The sequence below is a fragment of the Molossus molossus genome, unplaced genomic scaffold (assembly GCF_014108415.1).
Source record: "Molossus molossus isolate mMolMol1 unplaced genomic scaffold, mMolMol1.p scaffold_m16_p_13, whole genome shotgun sequence".
In the NCBI taxonomy this organism is placed as follows: Eukaryota; Metazoa; Chordata; class Mammalia; order Chiroptera; family Molossidae; genus Molossus; species Molossus molossus.
The window spans coordinates 72,006,852-72,027,418 of NW_023425348.1; the positions used below are offsets into that span (position 1 = coordinate 72,006,852).

Consider the following 20,567-nt stretch of genomic DNA (forward strand, 5'->3'; position numbering starts at 1 on the left):
CAATAAGCCAGATAAATGTTAATTTATAGGAAGTTTCATTTTGCCTTTTTTTCAAGACCTCTGGAAATCTAGGTGATCCTAGACATTAGTAATAGGGGACAGAGAGGAAAGCATTGTCTCTAACACTTTTCTTTTTCTCCTTTTCTTTTAGTGGCAATTAATATGTCATAGAACAATGAATTCTGCCTCCCTGGCAGTGTGGCTCAGTTGGTTGGGCATCGTTTCATGCACTAAAAGTTGCCAGTTTGATTCCAGTCAAGGCCCATGCCTGGATTGTGAGCTAGATCCCCGATAGGGTGCATGTAGGAGGCAGCTGATCGATGTCTCATACTGATGTTTCTCTCGCTCGCTCACTCTAAAGACCAAAAAAAAAAAACCTCATAGAACAAGTCTGTCAAAACACGAGCTGATAAAAAAACAAAATTAAGTCATCTATTTAGGAAAAGAAGTTTTGTGGGAAAAATATACTCTTCAAAATAAATTAGTTTTTACCACTAAAGAATATACATTTATTTAAAAAATCATTTAAAAAAACTAATGCAATTTTGTATCAAAATTACATTTTACTAATATACAAGAGTTTTATAAGTAGCTTGCTAAAGATAGTAAAACTGGAAAAGTTTAATGAAGGACTACTGGCCCCGCTCACACATTAAAACATAAAATGGCACAGTAAAACAGTTTGATAATGGTTGCAAACCAATCATTGAATCAGGTTGGTTCGGAAAGAGAATTATTATGGAAAATTAGCAAATAATAAAAGCATTATTTCAAATCAGAACGGTGGATTATTCAAAGTATGATGTTAGAATAAAGTTATCTGTCAGAATAACTACAAAGTTATCTTTGTCAAAATAAAGTTGAATTCCTATTTTATGCTTTCTAACAAAGTAAAACTTGGGTAGCTCAAAGACTTACACATGAAAAACAAAAACATAAGAACAAGAGGAAAACACAGTGAAATATATCTCTACATGGCAAAGGCTCTTCAGAAACCTTTGAAAACACAGAACTTAAGTTTTCAAGTTTAAATTTGTGTAAAAAAAACATAATTAGCTCAACCAGTGTGGCTCAGGGGTTGAGCATCAACATATACACCAGCGGATCCCAGATTCAATTCCCAGTCAGGGTGCATACCCAGGTTGTGGGCCTGATTCTCAGTAGGGGCGTGCAGGAGGCAGTGATCAATGTTTGTCTCTCACATCAATGTTTCTTTTTCTTTTTTTCCTTTATTGATTTTAGAGGAGGAGGAAGGGAGAGAGAGAGAGATAGAAACATCTATGAGAGAGAACGACTGGCTGCCTCCTGCATGGCCCCCACTGGGGATTAGGCCCACGACCTGGGCATGTGTACTGACCAGAATCGAACTGGCAAATTCTTGGTGCATGGGTCAACGCTCAACCACTGAGCAACACCAGCTGGACCACATCAATGTTTCTATCTCTGTCTCCCTCTCCCTTCCTCTCTCTGAAATCAATAAAAACATATTTTGATAAATCATAATCATAATAAAAAGACAAACTTAAATCCAGCCAATAAAACATCAACAACTTAAAAAAAAAAATGCCAAGCAGTTACTAGAAAAAATAACAATGAACTGTAAATACTCAAAAGAAATAGAAATGTAAACAGAGATCAAAAGTGTTTTATAATTGCTGGCTGGTGTGGCTCAGTGGTTGAGCGCCAACCCATACACCAAGAGGTCGCCAGTTTGGTTCCTGTCAGGGCACATGCCCAGGTTGTGGGCCCGATCCCCCATAATGGGCATGCTAGAGGCGGCCCATTGTTCTCTCTCACTGATGTCTCTCTCTCCCCTCTCCCTTTCTCTCTAAAATCAATAAAGAAAAATTGAATTAAAAAAAAAACATGTTTTATAATTAATGCATTGGCAAGGGTATATAGGAATAGACATTCTCACATTGCTGACAGGGGCAAGTAGTAATATTGATCAAAATTTAATATGAATGTCTGAACCTGAATCCCACTTCTAGCAATGTATCCTTACTGCTCATGTATACTAAAGAACAGTCAGCAATTAGGCTATTTATTGTTATATAAGACTAGAAATAATTTAAATAATAATATATAAAAATTTGGCTAAATATACAATTTATAGTCACTAAAAAGAACAAAGTCTATAGTTAGTAACATAAAACAATCTCCATAATATTGGGTTTTAAAAAAAGTGGGAGGCCATGACCAGTTTTGCTCGGTGGTTAGAGCATCGGCCTGTGGACTAATGACTCGCAGGTTCGATTCTGGTCAAGAGCATGTACCTCGGTTGCAGTTTGTCCCCCACCCAGGGCAGGTCATGTGAGAGGCAACTAGTTGATGTGGCTCTATCACATCAATGTTTGTCTCTCTCTCTCCCTCCCTCCCACTCTATCTGATAGTAAGTAGAAAAATATCCTCAGGGGAGGAATAAAAAAAAAAGTGGGGGTAGGTTGGAGAGATACACAGACACACAGACACATAAATATATTCACTCAACTTTACACTGCATACACTTCTGGTGTTTCAATTTTTACTATTCACCTGAGGAATATTTGCTCAATGCCTAGTATGTGATAGATACTGTTGAAGAGGCAATTGTATACAACAAAATAGACTTCTTTCAAAAGACTTCACTTCTTGAAAATACAAAGTCTAAAAATATTTTTACATAAACTAGGATCTTAATTTGTAGGATATCAACTATAAATTTTAATAATAAGTTAACTGGGCCCTGGCCGGTTTGGCTCAGTGGTTGGAGCGTCGGCCTGCAGTCCAGAGAGACCTGGGTTTGGTTCCTGCTAAGGGCGCGTACCTCGGTTGCAGTTTGTCCCTGGCCCTGGTTGGTCGTGCGGGTGGCAGCCACTCGATGTGTCCCTTTTACATCTATGTTTCTCTCTCTCTCTGTCTTCTCTCTCCCTCCCACTCTATCTGAAGAAAAAAATGGAAAAATATCCTCGGGTAAGGATAAAAAAATAGTAAGTTAATCGGATAAAAGATGTTTAAATCAGGAACTAAAAAACAGCTAATCTATACTTGAATTGTTTTAGTCAATGTTAACAATTAGTGTTTCAAAACAGCCTGATGGGAGAGTAAATCATTCAGGACCCACTTGCTGAAAATTAAACTACCAACCTAAATAATGTATAACAAAATCTGTAAAAAAAAAAAACAACAGAAAATTCAGAAGGTAGAATCTAATATCTGACCTGCATAATCACAACAAGTGTAAATGTCTTATCAAAATAAAGTAAGCCATTACACTAGTGATTCTCAACCCTGGCAGCAGATGGGAATCACCTGGGAGAAAGGGGATTTAAAACTATGTGTAAGCCCCACCATTGATCAATGCAATCAGAATCCCTAAGCATGAGAGTGGAACATCACTATTTAAAAAAAAACAAAAGCCCTGGCCGGTTTGGCTCAGCGGTTAGAGCGTCGGCCTGCGGTCCTGAGGGACCCGGGTTCGGTTCCCGCTAAGGGCATGTACCTCGGATGCAGTTTGTCCCCGGCCCTGGTCGGTTGTGCGGGTGGCAGCCACTCGATGTGTCCCTTCACATCGATGTTTCCCTCTCTCTGTTCCTCTCTCTCCCTCCCACTCTACCTGAACAAAAAATGGAAAAATGTCCTCTGGTGAGGATAAAAAAAAAGAAGAAAAAAAAATAAAAAAAAACAAAAAAAAACTCTCCAGGTTGTTCTAATATGCAGCCTTAGTTGAAAACCATGGTCTACACAGTATGAAGTTAAAAAATAAATAAATAAAAATGAAGCTGACTTATGATCCAGCTATTCCACTCCTGGAAATTTATCCAAAGAAACCTGAAACACTAATTTGAAAGAATGTATGTATGCCTATGTTCATTGCAGTGTTATTTACAATAGCCAAGATTAGGAAGCAGCCCAACTGTCCATCAGTAGATGAGTGGATAAAAAAGTTGTGGTATATTTACACAATGGAATATTACTCTGTAGTAAAACGGAAAAAAATTTTGTCCTTTGTGACAGCATAGATGGAGTTGGAGAACATTATGCTAAGTGAATAAGCCAGTCAGACAAAGATAAGTACCATATGATTTCACTCACATGTGGAATTTAATGAACAAACTGAACTACTAAGCAAAATAGAGGCAGACTCATAGCTAGAGAGTAGGCAGAAAGCTCTGGTGGTGGTGGTGGGGAGTGTTGGGGGTAGCGGGGGGGTTAAGTAAAGAAGAAAAAGAGAAAACTCATGGACAGGGACAACCATGTGGTAAGTGTAGGGGGAGTGGAATAGGTGAAGGCAGAAGAAGGCATAGAGGAGTAAGTGATGATAAAAAAAAAAAAAAAAGAAAACCAGGGTGTCCAGGGTTTCCTAACCTTTCTTAGTGCCACAGAACCTTCCAGTGAAGTTCTAAGTGAAGTCTATGGACCCTTTCTGAGAATAATGTTTTGTTTTTTTAATTCTCACCTGAGGACATTTTTGCATCTTCAGATAGAGCAGGAGGGAGAGAGAGAGAGAAACATCGATGTGAGAGAGACACATCGAGTGGCTGCCACCCACACAACCCCAACCAGGGCCAGGGACACCCGAGGTACGTGCCCACAGGTGGGAACTGAACCCAGGTCTCTCTGGTCCGCAGGCCAATGCTCTAACCGCTGACCCAAACTGGCCAGGGCGAGAATAATGTTCTTAAATACACAAACTATGAAGGATTTCAAAGGAAACCAATTTTATTAATATATTTTTAAAACAAAGTTTTATACAGTAATACTTAACACATTAAATAACAAGATCCAGTGGTGAGAGTAGTGATGAGCGCAACACGATATTGAATATCTATGTCCCAGTCACAGCTATTGTTAACACTAGTGTGGTTTCTTGCCTGTATTCATGATTAAAGAAAAGGCTCAATTTGAATCAAGAGATTAATGAAAATAGTTTTATTTTCTCCATCCAAGTTCATTAAACCCCTCAAATTCTATCCACAGACACTTGGGGAAGGGGTTACCGTGGATATAAGGACCCATGCAGATGATGTTGGAGATCTGATGTAAAAAACATTTATTGAACATCTATAACAGGCATTAATCATCACTCCTTGTTAAGTAATTAATAACCCCACTTCATAATGAGAAATATAATTAAATTATATGAAACTGCTAACAGAACCATGGCTCAGCTCTTTTCAAAATCTGTTACATCCCTAAATGTTTTCCTCTGGCCAAAGATGTAGTTAAATGTTCATAAAGTAATTTATATAGATAATTCTCAATCAAGCACATTACTTAACAAGGGAAGGTAGACAAAATGACTAAAAGTATATTCTGGTAGTTATGGACACATTTAATTCTCACAATAAAAAGTCATTCATCCTCACAGCTATGAACCAGCCAGGTAGCTCACAGCACAACATCTTTTTTTTCTGGCCTGGATACCCTATTGCTATAGGACAAAGTAAAATTGAAAACTGAACAGTTTGCTGGTATCCACAAGGAGACTCTGCCTGCTTAAGGAATGGAGTTGTGCTCTGGCCGGGTAGCTCAGTTGGTCAGAGTGTTGTCCCAATACCCCAAATGTTGCAGGTTCGATCTCTGGTCAGGACACATGAAAGAATCAACCAGTAAATGCATAAATTAGTGGAACAACAAATCAATGTTTCTCTCCCTTCCTCCCTCCTTTTTTTTATTATCCTCAACTGAGGTCATTTTTGCATTTTATCTTCAGAGAGAGTAGGAGGGAGAGAGGGAGGATGAGAGAGAGAAACATCGATGTGAGAGAGATACATCGAGTGGTTGCCACCCACAGGACCCCAACCGGGGACGGGGACAAGTTGCAAACGAGGTACGTGCCCTTAGCAAGAACCAAACCCAGGACTCTCTGGCAGGCAGGCTGACGCTCTTAACTGCTGAGCCAAACTGGCCAGGGCACCTCTCTTCCTTTCTCTCTCTACAATCAATTTTTTTTTAAAAAAAGGAATGGAGTTGTATTATTTATTATTTCCTGAATTGGGTGATAGATTAGAAGAATAGGTCACTTTAAGAAATCTTAAGGCAAGTTTCCAGTGCCTATTTATAATGGAATGAGGTCAGAATTCTGCTTACTATAGCAAAAGAGCAATTGCCCTATACCTACATGTCCCAAAAGTTATTACTACAAGAAACTCTATCAAAATCTAGCTTTTGCCTTACTGGACTAGTTTCCAAGGCATGCACATTATCAATGATATTAGTAGGACTTTGGGAACTTCTTTGATTTGTACAATTCTAAAAACCATACAATCAATACATCTGTATGGGGTATACAGAGATACCTTGTTTGTTATGTGAAGCTAACTCACAGAAATTTAACTTAAGACCCTCATAGGCACCATGCAATATTTCAACAATTCTCAAACTTTTTGTAAAGAATGACTTTGCTGCCCTGGCCGGTTTGGCTCAGCGGTTAGAGCGTTGGCCTGCGGTCCGGAGAGACCCGGGTTCGGTTCCCGCTAAGGGCACGTACCTTGGTTGCAGTTTGTCCCCGGCCCTGGTTGGGTCGTGTGGGTGGCAACCACTCGATGTGTCGCTTTCACGTCGATGTTTCTCTCTCTCTCTCCCTCTCACTCTATCTGAACAAAATATCGAAAAATGTCCTCGGGTGAGGAAAAAAAAAAAAAACGAAAAAAAAAAAAAAAAGAATGACTTTGCACTCTTAAATACTGAGACAAAGAGATTTTTTAAAAATATGGGTTATTTCTATCAAAATTATTATATTAAAAATTAAAATTAGCCCAGCCGGGTGGCTCAGTGGATTGAGCACTGTCCCATGGACTGTTTGATTCCCGGTCAGGGCACATGCCCAGGTTGTGGGCTCAATCCCCAGTAGGGGGCGTGCAGGAGGTAGCTAGCTAATAAATGTTTCTCTCTTATATGGATGTTTTACCTCTCTCCCACCCTCTCTCTCTCTCTAAAAACACCAATAAAAACAGAGTTTTTAAAAAATTAAAAAATTAATTCATTTTAAAATCAACTCAATTATTATTTTACATTTTTCTTGTGATTATTGTCTGGCTGAATTAAAGACATCTGTTTCTGCTTTCAATCTATTACAATATATTGTTTTGGAGATATGACTACAAAACTAGTTATATAGTTGGAAATGCGAAAAACATTTTTAATAGCCTTTTCATATAATCATAGATATGTCATGTAGCCCCTGGAAAACTATGAGTCAAGCTTTACTGAAACTGCAAACCACTTTCTATCTATATGGCAGCTTAACTTATATTGGGAAGTTATTAATTTAGGGAGAGAAGTAGAAAATATTATATTTATGATTGAAAGAATAATCTAATTTATTCTTCCCGATCCCACTTAGGGAAGTAAAACATGGACAGAAAAAAAGGTAGTCCTGCCCAACTGGTGTGGCTCCGTGGACTGAGCATTGTTCCATGGACTGAGAGATCCAGGTTTTGATTCCCAATCAGGGCACACGCCCAGGTTTCAGGCTCAATCCCCAGTGTGAGGCATGCAAGAGGCCACTGACCAATGTTTCTCTCTCTCTTAAAAAAAAAAATCCAAAAAACAAAAACAAAACTAAACCATATAGAAAAAAGACAGCCCTCTTTTTCTAAAGAGCTATTTTTGTGGTAACTGAGGAGGGTGTTATGCTACAGGTCATAACAAAATTAAGTTAAAATACAGGTGAGTTCAAATTTTACCCAAGTAACAAATGTCAAAAGTATAAGGGGTGGTGGTGGAAAGGATTTAAACCTATATAAGCTCCTGACCATGACCAACAGAACAAGCAAAGGATGAGTCTCAAACCTGGTTTTATGAGTCTTTTTCATGGTTGAGTTTAATGACTGACTAAATAGGAGGAGGAAAATGAGTAAAATACTATCTTAAAAGCCTAACCATCCTCAAATAATCTGCAATTTTTTTCTCTACTTATTTTATCAAGAAATATATTCAAGAAGGAAAAAAGCATGTATTCAAAATCAACTATTAAGGTCCAGATATCTTCTTCAATCCCTAAGTGGCGTGCAAGCTTTCACTTACATAAAAATCACCTATTTCCCAAACGTTGTTTGCTTAAAAATAAAGTGCTATCAGGCCTAAGTCATTCTTTTTGTTGTTGTTATTAAAGCATTAAGAAAACTGCATATACTATACTATACATTTGAAATCTCCCTTGATAGGGAAACCTTTTTAAAAATTAAAAGTAGACTAAGGTAGCACTCCGCAAGACCATGTGCAAATACAGTTCTAACTGAGCAAATTTATAAGCCAGCTTAGTCCTGTGTTCCTTTACCAGTACTACAGAACTCTACTATATAACTTTCAGTTATGAATCTGAGTTTGTATCCTGTATACAATCCCTCAACCCTCCCCAAAATTAAAAATCTATTAAACATGCAAACAATCCAAAAACTTTAAAAAGAAAAAAATAGGCTGAAGGTTATTGGTCCAAATAATACTTTTTGTTTTTTATCTTCTCCCGAGGACATTTTTCCATTTTTTGTTCAGGTAGAGTGGGAGGGAGAGAGGAACAGAGAGAGAGAGAAACATAGACGTGAAAGGGACACATCGAGTGGCTGCCACCCACAGGACCCAACCAGGGCCGGGGACAAACTGCAACCAAGGTACGCGCCTTTAGCTGGAACCGAACCCGGGTCTCTCTGGACCACAGGCTGACACTCTAACTGCTGAGCCAAACCGGCCAGGGCCCAAATAATACTTTTCATATTTGCTTATTAAATTGCTTAGTCATCCCCTAGGAAACAAATAGCTACAAAGTACAAATAAAAATCTTAATCTTTTAGAATTTAAAAAATGTGGCTTCTTTAAACCAAGAGTAGCCAAAATATTAATCCACTAGATAAACTAAGTGAAACATTAGAAAAATATCAACTAGGACATAGTTCTGCCCTTCTGGCTTTATTCAGTATTTACTGCTTATTAAAAAATATCCATTAAGCTAACAATATTTGCCTAACTCAAATCTCTCTCTTTTTTTTTTTATCCTCACCCGAGGACACTTTTCGATATTTTGTTCAGATAGAGTGAGAGGGAGAGAGAGAGAGAGAAACATCGACGCGAGAGCGACACATCGAGCGGCTGCCACCCACACGACCCAACCAGGGGACAAACTGCAACCAAGCCACGTGCCCCCAGCGGGAACCGAACCCGGGTCTCTCCGGACCACAGGCCAACGCTCTAACCGCTGAGCCAAACCGGCTAGGGCTCAAATCTCTTTTTAGATCAATTCCACATCATTACCAACTGTCCCACAAAACAAACGACTCAAATTCAGTTAGGTCTCGTCTAAAGAGAAAAAAGAGAATTAGAGACAATGGCAGAAGAGCTTAAACCTATGAACTGTTTCTGGCAATTATCCACTTAATAGGTACAAACATCTGAATACAGATTTTGTTATCCCAGAAGGTCTATCCAGGATGTTAACTCTTGTATTTCCTGAAACTCCTGTAATCCTAATGCTGAAAGGATGAAATCTCTCTGAACAGTCCCTTTCTGCTGCATCTCTAAAGAAAACCAATCTTTCTGTAACCACAGAACAATCTTTCTTATAAACAGTCAATGCCAAATATTCTGTATAGTAGTTTTCTCAATAAATATTAACAACAAAGATCAGATCAAATTTGCCTGCCCATGCCCTGGCCAGTTTGGCTCAGCGGTTAGAGCGTCGGCCTGCGGTCCGGAGAGACCCGGGTTCGGTTCCCGCTAAGGGCACGTACTTCGGTTGCAATTTGTCCCCGGCCCTGGTTGGTCGTGCGGGTGGCAGCCACTCGATGTGTCCCTTCACGTCGATGTTTCTCACTCTCTCTCCCTTCCTCTCTCTCCCTCCCATTCTATCTGTACAAAAAATGGAGAAATGTCCTCGGGTGAGGATTAAAAAAAAAAAAAAAAACTAAATTTGCCTGCCCATAACTGTTATACTAAATATTACTTAAAAATAGGAAGAGGGAAAGTAGGAAATACTATTACAGAAAGATTTTTGTTGTCAAAAACATAAAATAATTGGGCTCAAAGAAAGCATCATCTAACATACACTCTTGGCCCTTTCCCTCCCCCCTCTTCCTAACACCCACACATACCCACTTTAGCTTTAAAACTGGCACTTCTACTACTGCTTAGCTGCTAGTAAATACTAATAAGATAAACCAGACTTGAGGTTTCAACATTATGGATGTTTCATCTTTCTTAAAAAAAAAAAAAAGTTTTTCTTGGGAGGGGGTTAATCCTCACCTGAGGTCTTCTTTTTCCATTGATTTTTAGAGTGGGAGGGAGGGAGAGAGGAAGGGGGAAGAGAGAGACACACACACACACACACACACACACACACACACACACACACACGGCTTGGTTGCCTCCCACACTTGCCCTGACCAGGGCCAAGGATCCATTCTGCAACTCCAGTATTTGCCCTTGCCAGGGAATCAAGGGCCGACATTCTATCCACTGAGCCACACTGACCAGGGCTGAGTGTTACATCTTTCTTTCCTCATTAATAAATATATAAGAGAACACATATTTTTCATATTTTCTATATCTTCACAAACTTATTTTTCACCAAAAGCAGAACACTGATGAAGTGGCAACTCCTCTGTGCTTCAAGTTGTAATATTTTTCCAAAGTGAGGATCATTTTGTTTATATTTGAGCCTTTCCTAATTTTAGAATAGGCTACTGACTGTTTAAAAAGTGAAGTCTTGCCCTGGCCGGCTTCACTCAGCGGTTAGAGCGTTGGCCTGCGGTCCAGAGAGGCCAGGGTTTGGTTCCCGCTAAGGGCATGTACCTCGATTGCAGTTTGTCCCCGGCCCTGGTTGGATCGTGCGGGTGGCAGCCACTTGATGTGTCCCTTTCACATCAATATTTCTCTCTCTCTCTCCCTCCCACTCTACCTAAACAAAAAATGGAAAAATGTCCTCGGGTGAGGATAAAAAAAATAAAAGTGAAGTCTTTCTTATTTCCAAAAGATAAGAATGTAGAAACATTTTAGGGACTTAAAGGTTCATATGAATTGACATGGCCCAACCAATTTCTCTCCCTCTTATCCAGCAAAAGTTTAGAAACCATTTACTCTTATACCCCAAGTATTTTATTTTGTACTTATTATTTATGCACTTGTTTTTTAAAAAGATTAAATTATTTGAGAATTTGTAATGTATCACATATAGCTTTGGTCCAAATTCATCCACTCATTTACTGAACACCTTTATGTACGAAAGAGTATTTCCTGGGTTTTTAAGATGCAACAATAAAAAAATAAGGCAGCACCTTCAACCCAAGCTCAGACTCAGTGGAGGAACTCTTAACAATAGTTTACTAAATGTTGTAGGGAGTAGTGCACAAGGTAAAACGGAGCTAAGAAAGAATGAGATCAAAAGTTGAACTGAGCCCTGGCCGGTTTGGCTCAGCAGTCAGGGCGATGGCCTGCGGACCAGATGCCCAGGTTTGGTTGTAGCTAAGGGTACGTACCTCAGTTGCAGTATGTCGTCCCTGGCCCCAGTCGATGTGTCTCTCTCACATCGATGTTTCTCTTTCTCTCTCTCTCTCTCTCTCCCCCCCCCCTCCTCCTCCCACTCTATCTGAAGATAAGTGCAAAAATGTCCTCGTGTGAGGATAAAAAAAAAATTTATTTAAAGTTGAATTGAGTAGTTAAGAATATAGCCTTATATAATTCCACAAAGGAACCAGATGTATTTTAGTTGTGGGTACTGGGGAACCTATATGCACATAGTTCTGTCACCATTAAACTGGCAAAACAGTAAACATGAAGCTCCAGAATACCCACAAACACTGCAAGGTAATATAAATAACTAGAAATGCAAAATGTAACTTTCTTACAAGAATAAAAAAATTACAATAAACCTTAGTAGTGATTTTGATCATGTACACTCCACAATCATTTCTCTCTTTTAAAGGGCACAAATCCAGGACTTCTTTCTAGTCAAGATGGCAGCGTAGGTAAATGCCATATCGCGTCCTCCCACAACGACATCAAAGTTACAACTAAACTACAGAACAACCATCATTCAAAACTGCCTGAAATCAAGCTGAATGGAAGTCCTACAACTACGGAATTAAAGAAGCTGCCACATCATCCTGGCCGGTTTGGCTCAGCAGTTAGAGCGTTGGCCTGCAGTCCAGAGACACGGGTTCGGTTCCCACTAAGGGCGCGTACCTCGGTTGCAGTTTGTCCCCCGCCCTGGTTGGTCATGCAGGTGGCAGCTGCTCGATGTGTCCCTTTCACGTCAATGTTTCTCTCTCTCTCTCTCCCCCCCTCCCACTCTATCTGAACAAAAAATGGAAAAAAATGTCCTCGGGTGAGGATAAAAAAAATTAAAAAGCTGCCAAATCGAGACTGGTAGGAGGGGCGGAGGTAAGACAGGCTGGTCACACACCCACGTGTGGCGGATACAAATCAGGAGGATACCTCACCTGGGAAGGTCCTCCCTGAGGACTGAGGGTCCCCATCCCACAACAGGCACCCCACTCAGGGTTCCAGTGCCAGGAAGAGAAGTCCCCATAACTTCTGGCTGGAATAAACAGCGGGAACTGAGGCTCAGGGAGGCTGACGTGGCTGGAGCCCCAGGCAGCTCCTCTTAAAGGACCCGTGCAGACTTATCGTACTCACTCCCTCTAAGCTTGGAGGGGAGGCAGCTTAAGGGGCACCAGAGACATACAGGGAAGAATTGAGCTGTTTGGCATTGGAGAGAGGGCTGGACAGGACGCTTTCTCCGGACAAATGTGCTGTCAGAGGCCTTTGTTCCTTTGGTGAGCCCCTCCCAGATAGCCTCCATATCTGGGACTCCAGCAACCTGGCTCACACTGGTTGCCCCGCCCTGGTGATTCCCTGAGGCCCCACCCCACCCAACTTTCAGGCCCACCCAAGCTGTTGCCACTTGCTTAACTATAGGATTGGCTTGTCTTGGATCTTGCTTCAGGTTTTCCTAAACTCCTTCAAACAAGCAGCATCTGGTCTTAGCTAGCCCCATACTTCTCGTTAAGTAATACACAGAAACAAACACAGGGTGGCAGCCAAAATGAGGAGACAAAGAAACAGGTCCCAAATGAAAGAACAGAACAAAACCCAAGGAAAAGAACTAAGCAAAATGGAGATAAGCAACCTAACAGGTGCTGAGTTCAAAATACTGCTTATAAGGATGCTCAATGAACTTAGTGAGAACCTCAGCGAACTTAGTGAGCATAAACAAGGACCAGTCAGAAATGAAAGAGGCACTAACTGAAATAAAGAATAATTTACACAGATTCAATAGTAGAGTAGGTAAAGCCAAGAAGCAAACCATCAATTTGGAATATAAAGAAGCTAAAAACACCCAATCAGAACAGCAAAAAGAATCCAAAAAATTGAGGGTAGTGTAAGGAGCCTCTGGGACAACTTCAAGCATGCCAACATTCGCATCTTGGGGGTGCCAGAAGAAGAGAGAACAAAAAATTGAAAACCTATTTGAAACAATAATGGCAGAAAACTTTCTTAACTTGGTGAAGGAAACAGACATACAAGTCCAGAAAGCACAGAGAGTCCCAAACAAGATGAACCCCAAGAGACCCACACCAAGACACATCATCATCGAAATGCAAAAGGTTCAAGACAAAGAGAGAATCTTAAAAGCAGCAAGAGAAAGGCAGCTAGTTACCTACAAGGGAGTTCCCATAAGGCTGTCAGCTGATTTCTCAAAAGAAACTTTGCAGGCCAGAAGGGAGTGGCAAGAAATATTCAGAGTGATGAAAAGCAAGAACCTACAATCAAGATTACTCTATCCTGCAAAGCTGTCATTTAGAATCGATGGCCATAGAGAAGAGTTTCCCAGACAAGGAAAAGCTAAAGGAGTTCATCACCACCAAACCATTGCTATATAAAATGTTGAAGGGACTTTTTGAAGAAAAAAGATAAAATATATGAACAAACAAAATAGCAATGAATACATATCTATCGACAACGGAATCTACAAACAAAATGAACAGGCAGAACAGAAACATTCTCATAGATAAAGAGAACATTTTATTGGTTGCCAGATGGGAGGGGGATTGGGGGAATGGGTGAAAAAGGTGAAGGGATTAAGAAGTACAAATTCGTTGCTAATCTGACAAACCTTAAAGGGAAAGGGGTTGGGGGGTGGAAGGTAATAAACCAAAGAACTTACATGCATAACTAATGTGTGGGAAAAGGCGGGGGGGAAGGGGGCGGGAGTGGGAAGAAGGGGGTCAATGGGGGGAAAATGAGGAACATCTATAATACATTCAACAATAAAGATAAAAAAATAAAATAAAACAAAGGGCACAAATCCAGAGGTTCACTGCCAAGAAAGAAATGACCATTCATATTTTTAAATAACAAATTAAAAATATTATTGGGTTTATTAAACAAACATTTTTAAGCTTTAATGATAAAAGGCTAAAAGAAACCTACACTTCATATCTTGCGGGATTCTGTCTTTCCCATCCCTTGGCATCTTTCCAAAGCAAATCCATGATTCAGAGTAGTTGTTATTTTTTTCTTACTATCCTTCACTTTTAGTCTCTTTTTCTTGCCCATTTCAGGCATTCCTCTTTTCTTCTAAATTTTCACTGACTGCTGTCATTCATAATAAAGCAAGCTAATTAATTTATAATTTTAATCATGTCACTCTTTAAGGTATCTTGTAATCATCATTTCAGTTAAATATACAGTATTTGGGATTTGCTTTCATGTAATGGGGTGGGAAGAACAAGTCAAAGTATGGAGAAAACAAGATTTGCCGTAAGTTGAAGCTCTATGATAGGAACATTATACATTATACTATTCTTTCCATTTTTGAATGTTTGAAATGCATCATTAAAATGTTAAAGAAAACATTATATGAAGATGACGCTTCATTGGTAATCAGATGTCAAAGATTTTTTTTTTATATATGACATAGGTTTTTGTTTGTTTTTTTAATCCTCACCCGAGGACATTTTTTCGTTTTTTGTTCAGATAGATTAGGAGGGAGAGAGAGGAAGAGAGAGAAACATCGCCGTGAAAGGGACACATGGAGTGGTTGCCACCTGCATGACCCAACCAGGGCCGGGGACAAACTGCAACCGAAGTACATGCCCTTAGCGGGAACTGAACCGGGGTCTCTCTGGCCCGCACACTGAGCCGAACCGGCCAGGGCAAGATGTTTTTTTAGATTGATAGGAAAAAAGATACAGGAGGCACCATGGAAGTTGGGACAGGCGAGCATCCAAAAGAAAATGGCTGTAACTGGGTTTAACACATTAAATAAAGAGAAACGCATGAATCCACAGTAATACTCAATAATCTTTGAAAAGGAAAATGGAAAAGAGAGAAAACTTCTTTACAGAAAAATATGAGCCAGTCAGTAGACAGAATATTAGAATTTTTTAAAAAACCACTACTTACCACTTCTAATCTAATAATTGATTTATTCAAAAACTATCAATTGGCCTGGCTGGTGTGGCTCAGTGATAGAGCATCGACCCATGCACCAAGAGGTTGCCAGTTCAATTCCAGGTCAGGGCATATACCCAGGTTGTGGGCCCAATCCCCAGTGGGGGGGCAGGCAGGAAGCAGCCAATCGATGTTCTCTCTCATCCATGTTTCTATCTCTCTCTCCCTCTCCCTTCCTTTCTCTCTAAAATCAATAAAGAAAAAATTATTTTAAAAAATTATCAATTTGAGCCCTGGCCAGTTTGGCTCAGCGGTTAGAGCATTGGCCTGCGGTCTGGAGAGACCCGGGTTCGGTTCCCCCTAAGGGCATGTACTTCGGCTGCAGTTTGTCCCTGGCCCTGGTTGGTCGTGCGGGTGGCAGCCACTCAATGTGTCCCTTCACGTTGATGTTTCTCTTTCTCTCTCTCTCTCTCTCTCTCTCTCTCTCTCTCTCTCTCTCCCTCCCTCCCACTCTATGTGTACAAAAAATGGAAAAATATCCTCGGGTGAGGATTAAAAAAAAAATTATCAATTTGAGCCCTGGCCAGTTTGGTTAACAGTTGGAGCATCAGCCTATGGTCCAGAGACCCGGGTTCGGTTTCCGCTAAGGGCATGTACCTTGGTTGCAGTTTGTCCCCAACCCTGGATGGTCATGTGGGTGGCAGCCACTCGATGTGTCCCTTTCATGTCGATGTTTCTTTCGCTCTCTCACTCTCTCTCTCCCTCCTTCCCTCCCTCCCTCCCACTCTATCTGAAGAAAAAATGGAAAAATGTCCTAGGGTGAGGATAAATAAATAAATAAATAAATTATCAATCTGATAAATAACTAGGTAGGTTATTAAGGAATACAGATAACAACCCACAGATCACTAACTGCAAAAGGGAAAATAATATTTTACAATATACAGCAGTATCACCCTAACAAAGTGACCAAACTTAAACATTACTAAAGTGGAACAACCTAGCATGAACTGCCTTTTAACGTAATGTTATAAAGTATTCTACCCAAAAATAACCTAAATGTTATCAAAGCTCTGAGTTTAGGTTTGAGGGACTGCAAAAGATGAAAGGACAAATGACACTGCATACACAAAAACAAAATAAACCCAGAATATGAGAGTTCTAAAAGAAAACTGTCCTGGATTCTTCAAATAGACAATATCCTAGGGGATAAAAATTGGGGGACTATTCAACAGACATAACCAAATTAGGTAATATGAAACCAGATTAGTTTCTGATTAAAAAAAAAAAAAAAGCCCTGGTGGGTGTTGCTCAGTGGTTGGAGCATTGGCTTGCAAACTGAGTACAGAAGGGTCAAGGATTAGGTTCCCAAAGGCATGTACCTGGGTTGCAGGTTCCATCCCCAGCCCGTGGGGGAGCACATGGGATGCAACCAATCCATGTGTCTCTCTCATTATCGTTTCTCTTTCTCTGACCCTCTTCCCCTCCACTCTCTCTAAAAATCAATGGAGATATCCTCCAGTGAGGATTAACAAAAAACAAAAAACCTATGAATCACAGTTCGAATATGGACTGGAATTTAGAAATGATACAGCAGTTTTTTAGGTAGGAAAATGGTATAATGGTTATGTAAGGGCATTAATGTTGAATTATGTGGGGCTGATGTTGAATTATGAGAATGCTGAAATATATGTCGATTTACTTTCTCAAATACGTATGTATGGGGAGATAAAGCAAATATTGCAAAATGTTTATCAAAATGATTTTAACTGAATAATTGTACTGTAGATGTGTTCAATGCAGTTTTAATTTTTTCTGTTCTAAACTTTGCACAATAAAACTTCTGGATGAGATTTTTTTTCTGTAAATTTTCACCAACATCTCTCCCATTTAAAACACCACAGTTCGGAAATATTCGCAGTCACAGCAACAATTTTAGATAAATTTTAAAATTAAAAATGAATTCTAGAAACTTTCAATAAAACTTCTGTACATTACTCCTCCTTGACTTTCAGATAACAAAAAAAATGAGCCCAGAAAAAGGGTAAATATGCATAAAAGATTTGATATACTAATTTAAAAACTGCATTCTTGGGCGTCATATAAAATATAAACAATGAAAAGATTTCAGGGCTGAAATCAGTCGTCCAGCAAACACAAAATTCAGTTAGCCAAATTTTCCCGACATAATGAAATATAGTCACCCAGACTACCTCCACATTATAAACTGGGGACTTGAAAAACGAAATCATAAGTGTATTTCGTTGCTATGGCAATGGGAAATTTCAGGAAATTGAGACTACAGGCTAGCTAGCTTCCATTTTAAAAACTATTTACCTAATCACACCAAAACTTAAATCGAAAAACTGAGTAACATCTATCATAAAATACCAGTTTCATCTTTCAAACTAAAAGTCAAACACTATACCACAAAATTCTGAATAAAGAGCAAAAGAAACAAATGATTTATCTAAAATTGTGAGTTTTGAAATATTTAAACGTCACTTATATCTAGTATTAAATGTATTAGATGTTTTTGAGCATATTGTCTTGGGTCAATTTCTGGGTTCTCTAAAAACAGATGTTTCTATTTACAGGGGCAGAAACAGACTTCTCATTTCCTATTTATCAAATTCTGCAATACCTGTCTCGCTGTAAAACGAAAATAAAATGTTAATACAAGAGATAAAGAAGGAAGCGGGAGAAAGCCACAAAATTCCTAACTCTCACCCTGCAAAACCATGCTCTACTCCCAGACTGTTTCCTTCATTAGCTCTGGCAAGAGTCTATTTCCCCAGATCAGTTTAATCTCAATTTATGTCTCAAGCTATTACCTATTTCTGGGTACAGTATATATCGGAAAAGGGGCGGGGGGACTACTGCCAAGTTTTTCGAAACAGCGAGTACATGTTTAAACAATCAATTCCTATGGACCACTCTAACATCAAAATGGTATCAAAGGAAGGCATCCAACCGAAGTAGTCCCAGGAATCTAAACTGCACGAAGCAGCTTCCCGGCTATTTGTGTAAGTCAAATGAGTTCATATTAACGCCTAAAACAGAGAACCCAAAAACAATTTTAAATCTCAGTCAGATCTTGCTCCCCATTCCCACCATTTTTCTGTATCCCGTCCTCTGGGTTCACCAGACCCCCAATCCCTTCCTCAAGCGAACATGGCTGGAGAACCAGGACGAACAGAGACGTGGAAAGAGGTCGCCACGAGGCCTCACCACTCTCCTTCCTCACCTGCTCCGCGGCTGCGTCTCCTGACATGGCCTCAGATAATTAGAACACGCAAACCGGCCCGAGGTATGAAGCTAGAAAAGAAAAATTAAACTAAAACCACCCCCAAACCAATCAAGTCACCCCCAGCCCAACAGGGCCAGACAGCCTACACGAAACGCCACCGCCCACTCAGATATGAATTAAAATGGCTGCGCCCCTGCCGGTCGAGGAAAGAGGTGTGGCTTCTGTATTAACTTCCGGGGCAGTGGGCGGGGCTAGGAACGCAACTCGCCGGTTACTCGGCCGCCCAAAAGCAGAGATAACAGGGGTAGGTTCATTGCCTGGGATGACGTCACAGCCCTGGGCTCGAGCGACTGTTGCTGAACTGGCTGCAACCGGCTAGGAGGCGGGAAAGTTTTGCTTGAAAGCTCGTGCGGCATTTGGAATTTAATTATCGTGCTGTGGATCCCGGTTTTTCAGGATTGAATCCTGACCGCCAAATCAGTTAAGTTCATGCACACTGGCCATCTTAAGGAGCAATACTAAATGTTAATTACCTTTTATATTTTGGAGATAAGGAATCTATCGAGGTTTTCTATGGTCTCAATCAGTGGTTTTTACGCTTCTTGTAGATGAGAGGGACAGATCAAGCCCATATTAACTTACACAGTCACCATCTACTATTGTGTCTAAGGCTTTGAAATCTGTAAGTCCCGGGATTTAAGCTCAGCATCTCACCATGATTCCTTGTCTGCAAAATGGGGATAATACAGCGTTCGGGCTCTGGCCAGACCGCATTCTTTCGAACACAGGCTTCATCTCTCACCAGATGGGTAGCCAGGGCAACTTAAGTTCTCTGTGCCTGTTTCCTTGCCTATAGACAGGTATAACAATAGTACCTGCAATTTTGGTAAGTTATACAGAAAAAAAAATGCTCAGAACAGTACCTGCCGTGGTCCAAGAGTAAGTGAGAGCAAGTCTTCTCAAACTCTTTTCCATTCAAGGATCATCATGTCTCCTTACAGTCTCCTTGCCTATAGTGGCCCACACCCCAGACAAAGTAAACTATTAAACTTTTTCCACCCATACACCCTTATTTTTTTCTGTCTCTCGTCTCTGCCCATATTTCTACCTCTGCCCTTTGCTTAGCCTGCATTCTTACCCATTCAAGCAATCAGACACATGAGCAAAAGATTTATATGAACAGATGTTTATTGTACCATCCAACAACAGTACTAGTTAAATATAATCACAAGGCATCTCTACAATGGAATGTCATGCAGCCAGTAAAAACAGAAAGACATCCATGATATTGTTAGGTGAAAAAGCAGAATAAAAAATAGTATACATTAAATAGAATGTACAGAATATATTTATATATAGTACCTAGATTGTGTCAAGTAATTTTTCTGTTTTCTGAGTTTGCCTATGATGAACCAATTAAAGAACAACATTCTTTGAGAACAGTATTCACATTCTGTTCTTCAAAGTTTGACTCAAATGCCATTTTTTCTCAAAATTTTTAATGAAAACTTCAAAGAATTAAAAGTTCAAAGAAGAATACAATGAATACCTGTATAACCACCACCTTGATTCAGTGATTAACATTTTGGCATGTTTGTTTATATGTATGTATTAACATATATAGTTTTTGTTTGTTTTTTGCAGAAGAATTTGAAAGTGAAGGAATCTGGGCTCAGCTTGGGTGCCTCTGGCTTAAATTCTGTCATGAGATTGTAGCTAAGCTGTTGGCTGAGTCTGAAGTCTCATCTGAAAACCTAACTAGAAAAAGATTTGCTTTCAAGCTCACTCATGTGGGCCTCTACTCCTCAGTACTGTTAGAGATGGAGGCCCTCTTTTTTTTGGCTGATGGTTGACCAGAGTCTTCTTTAAGTTTCTTTTCACATGAACCTCCGGGCAGGGCTGCCTGACAATATGGCAGGTAGCCTTCCCCAGAGTAAGCAGTCCAAGA

At 40.0% G+C, this 20,567-nt stretch overlaps 1 protein-coding gene across 3 annotated transcripts in view; it reads right to left on the bottom strand.

Moving 5' to 3' along the window:
* The window catches only part of CSTF3 (cleavage stimulation factor subunit 3), an 88,275-nt gene extending 69,467 nt beyond the window's left edge, over window positions 1-18,808 (bottom strand). For 2 of the 3 annotated variants that reach the window (XM_036257742.1, XM_036257748.1), the window contains exon 1: window positions 18,617-18,797. In XM_036257742.1, the coding sequence (XP_036113635.1) occupies window positions 18,617-18,643 (27 nt within the window). In that variant the 5' untranslated portion in view covers window positions 18,644-18,797. Of the gene's footprint in view, window positions 1-18,616 lie in introns of all 3 variants that reach the window. The other variant, XM_036257743.1, reaches the window with a different exon arrangement.
* Window positions 18,809-20,567: the final 1,759 nt, after the last annotated feature.